The following is a 3743-nucleotide window of genomic DNA, read 5'->3' as shown; positions in this document are numbered from 1 at the left end:
CTCTCTCTCTCTCTCTCTCTCTCTCTCTCTCTCTCTCTCTCTCTCTCTCTCTCTCTCTCTCTCACTGTTGATCTCTGTGTATCTAACCTTTGTTCCCTTGGGCAGTCAGTGGGCTGGTATTTATCCAGCAGCCACTAATGCAGCGGGCAGGAAGGACGAGACAGGAGATAGGGCTGTGGGGACGGCGAGGACATGACAACGGCCATATGGAGTGTGCGCGTCCATGTGATCTAGATAAATAACGGGCTACTTACTGTTTTAAACGCGTTTTTAATTTGTTTGCTCGTAACAAGAACTATGATGACTGTTCCATTACTCTCATCATTGGTGTTCAGGATTTGAATTAGTCCTGAAACAATTAATGGACCAATGTAGTTGATGGTCATGTAGTCATTTATTAAGCAAAAATACTAGACATCCACTAGTTCCAGTTACTCAAATGGGAAAAATGCGCCTGGGCTATGTCTTCATGTATATGGTACCGGTGTGGTTTGCATAATAGGATTTTTACCAGACTAGATCTTTTTTTAATAAATGAACTGGTAGAAACTCCAACGTCATGTTCAATATGGAAGAAACTTGATTGATGCTGAAATATAAGTACAGTCGCAGACAAAACCAAACTTTTTTTCTCATTTCCATTTTCCTGCTTCTTCAGCAGCAACTTCTCCAGTTGACGCACTAGTATTCCTGATGTAGCTTGCTGTCTTTGGTGTGATAGTGTGTTATTACCTGATCATCAATCTTCATCTACACTGGACGCTCAGTATAATATTGTTAATATTATAGAGATAACAGGGACAAGATATTGACTTCGTGCTCTCATTGGGCTTTTCTATCGATCTTATGATCCTGTGTGTGCGCACATGCTGCCATCGACCCATCTGTTCAATCCCGCGATGCCCCTCCCGGCTCCTCAAAGTGATAGCATTGGATCTGTTAGCTTTCCATTTTAGGCCGAAACACTCCTCAGTGTTTATTAGTGACGAGACAAAGCCGGTAGGCCTCTGCATCCACAGGGATGGAGGAGGGTGAGACATCCAGGAGTGAACCATTCACTAGACTGAAATGCACACGTTTCAGCAGCCTGTAGGATTGACTTTGATGCAGTTGAGGAAGTGAATAATTTTCCATTGAGCTCGGGCAATGATAACTCTTCTTTTATTTCCTTCCCCTCCAGAGGAAGTAAAGCTGTGGAACAGAGAACGAGATGTGTACCGGAGGCTGAAGGAAGTGCCAGATAAAGCCTTGGCCACCAGTAGCTACTCGGAGATTAACCTGGCCAAACTCTTCCAGGCCTTCTCCTCCCTCAAGTAAAACAACACATACACATCTCTCTCCAGTTTCTTCACATTGACACTCATGACTTGACCCTGTCAACCTGACTCAGTATAGTAAAGGGAGTAGCAATCATACCTAAACGACAGGCGTGTGTGTAAAAGTGACTTATCCTGGTAGCAGCCAGTATACTCCAAAAGCCGGTAATTAGCCAATGATAGTGACCCCAGCCTCTAAGACCACAGGATGCCTGCAGCAGTCGGACACTTGGTCTGATTACCACCATTCATCCCGAGTGTGTGTGTCAGATCGAGGGATGAAAGTAAGGAGGATGCAGGGAGTGATGGGGTGAGGGAGGCCACACGCGTTGCTCTCTCACTCTTTTGTCTCCGTATCGAACAGCTGATCACATTCTCCTCCACTGCCTCGGTTGAACTGATGCCATTTCATCCCATTCACTCTTTTTCTTCTACCCTCCCTCCTCTCTGCAGATTGTTTTAATTCCTGTAATTTTCTATGCATCCGACTTGTATTGCTCAGGTGGTGTATGTAGTGATTTTTTGTTTTTGTTGTTGTTGTACTGACCAGAATATTTCATGTTTCATATTTTGTTAATTGATGAGAACCATTTTGATACTAAAACCAATAAAAAGCTAAATGGATAACATGTCCATCTTGTCAGTTATTGCAAGGTGGGGGGGCAGAAACGGTTGAGTGGATCCAGTAGCGTCTTCAGGTTTCCTGTTACTGTTGCACTCTGTAACACAACAAACGTCATGAAAGTTAAGTTTATGTAATAAAGAACATGGGAAGACTGGAATATCTTCTCCTTTTTTTGGGCGTTTGGGCATCTACTAACATAAATCAAGTTTTCCTTCACTCTATTTGACACTTTAAAGCACTTTAATCGGAAACAATCCCAAGAAAAGGCCAAAACCAACAACGAGTTGATGACTGTTTAGCCGACGCCTGATGCATTATATTTTATTTCTCTGTGCCATTGTTGTCAAAAACTAAAATCACACCCATGAGCCACACTTTTGCCCTAGTCAATGTAAGTCTTCATTGCCATGAACCTGAGTTGATCCCACATACACAATTTGCCATAGACGCTCACTAGTACACCAAATGTGTATTATTCCGCAGCTGTAAGTAGTCCCCAGCAAATGCACGGTTTTCTCCCGTTTGAGTGTTGTTGGATTACAGTGTCCAGCTGATTTAAAGTACTGAAAGATGGACAAAAATATTTTTCATGGCATTTGTTATGGTAATTAATAGATAATATCACCAGCTTCACCATATGAATATAGAACAGTGTTGATTTCTAATGAGAGTCAGTTATTTCTAAATAGGAGTGAACGATTTGGATAAAAAACTTCTATAATGGTATTTGTACATTTCTGTCACATTTCTGTGCATTTAGTGAAAAATCCATTGAGAAGGGGTTATGACTAAAATAACAAGACATGTTTGCTTTTCTCATGACTTGAATACCTGTCAAATCAAGGTGTTACATTGATACTGAACGGCAAAATGCACTAGCGCGGACCTATATATATTGTCATATCACCTTATATTCTCTGATTACCGTATGCATTTCCTCTGCTATAGTTAACGTTCAGTCTTGTAAATCGCTACATGAAGTGTTTCACCATTTTGGTCCAAGAATTCTCCTTTGTGTTAATACAGTGGAGGGATTTTTTTACTCCATCCTGCCGTGAGCATTTCCATAAACACTGCACGCCTCACAAATCACTTCAAACCACAGTGACTTGTGAAGGCAACCTTAAGTGGGCTGTACACTTAAACCATGATTCACTATGCAATGGATAAAACACGCTGTGTGTGTGTGAGAGAAAGTGTCTCAGTGCATTTACAGCCTTTTGCTCATAACTTTACATATTTATTAAATCATATCAGCTTCACTATTTCTCCCACTCTTGCTTAGCCTGTTTTTGGATTTAATCAACTGCCACTCACAGTAGATGGAGCACCGGACTGCTATTCCCACTATCGGGCTGCGGGATTTTAAGGGGGGGGGGGGGGCGTTTTGTCCTCCCAGTTTGGAGGAAACCCAGTCAAATTGAGTCCCTGCATTAATTCGACCCAGCAAAGCTAATAAGGTCGAACAAGTCTCTTTGTATTGTCGTGTTAAGCTTTATTGCTTGTCGTTTTGACCAGCGATGGACAAGGTAGGCTTTGATGAGGGAATTAGTCCCCTATTCTGCTCCTGTTATTCATAGCACGGTGGAACATACAAGCACCAGAGAGGGTGTCAAAAGGAGAGCTGGTCCTATTGCAAAGTGTCTCCCTTGTTGGAGCTGAAAAGGCGGTTATGAGACGATAAACCGCTTAATACACTGAGCTAATTGGATGAGAGCAAGAGAGACGGGGAATTAAGGGGCGATCCGAGAGGGGAGCGGAGTGCCATGGCCCTGCTATTCAGGTCTTTCATCGGGACCGGT

General features: G+C 42.6%; 1 protein-coding gene across 2 annotated transcripts in view; it reads left to right on the top strand.

Moving 5' to 3' along the window:
* Positions 1–2071, top strand: part of pola1 (polymerase (DNA directed), alpha 1) — a 49613-nt gene extending 47542 nt beyond the window's left edge. The window contains exons 37-38 of one of the 2 annotated variants that reach the window (XM_034862185.1): positions 1136–1147; positions 1190–2071. In XM_034862185.1, coding sequence (XP_034718076.1) covers positions 1136–1147; positions 1190–1317 — 140 coding nt within the window. In that variant the 3' untranslated portion in view covers positions 1318–2071. Of the gene's footprint in view, positions 1–1135; positions 1148–1182 lie in introns of both variants that reach the window. The other variant, XM_034862186.1, reaches the window with a different exon arrangement.
* The last annotated feature ends 1672 nt before the right edge of the window (positions 2072–3743 follow it).

Source organism: Etheostoma cragini, chromosome 22 (assembly GCF_013103735.1).
Source record: "Etheostoma cragini isolate CJK2018 chromosome 22, CSU_Ecrag_1.0, whole genome shotgun sequence".
Lineage (NCBI taxonomy): Eukaryota > Metazoa > Chordata > Actinopteri > Perciformes > Percidae > Etheostoma > Etheostoma cragini.
The sequence above is the reverse complement of the archived record's forward strand: the minus strand, read 5'-3'. Positions and strand labels throughout refer to the sequence as shown.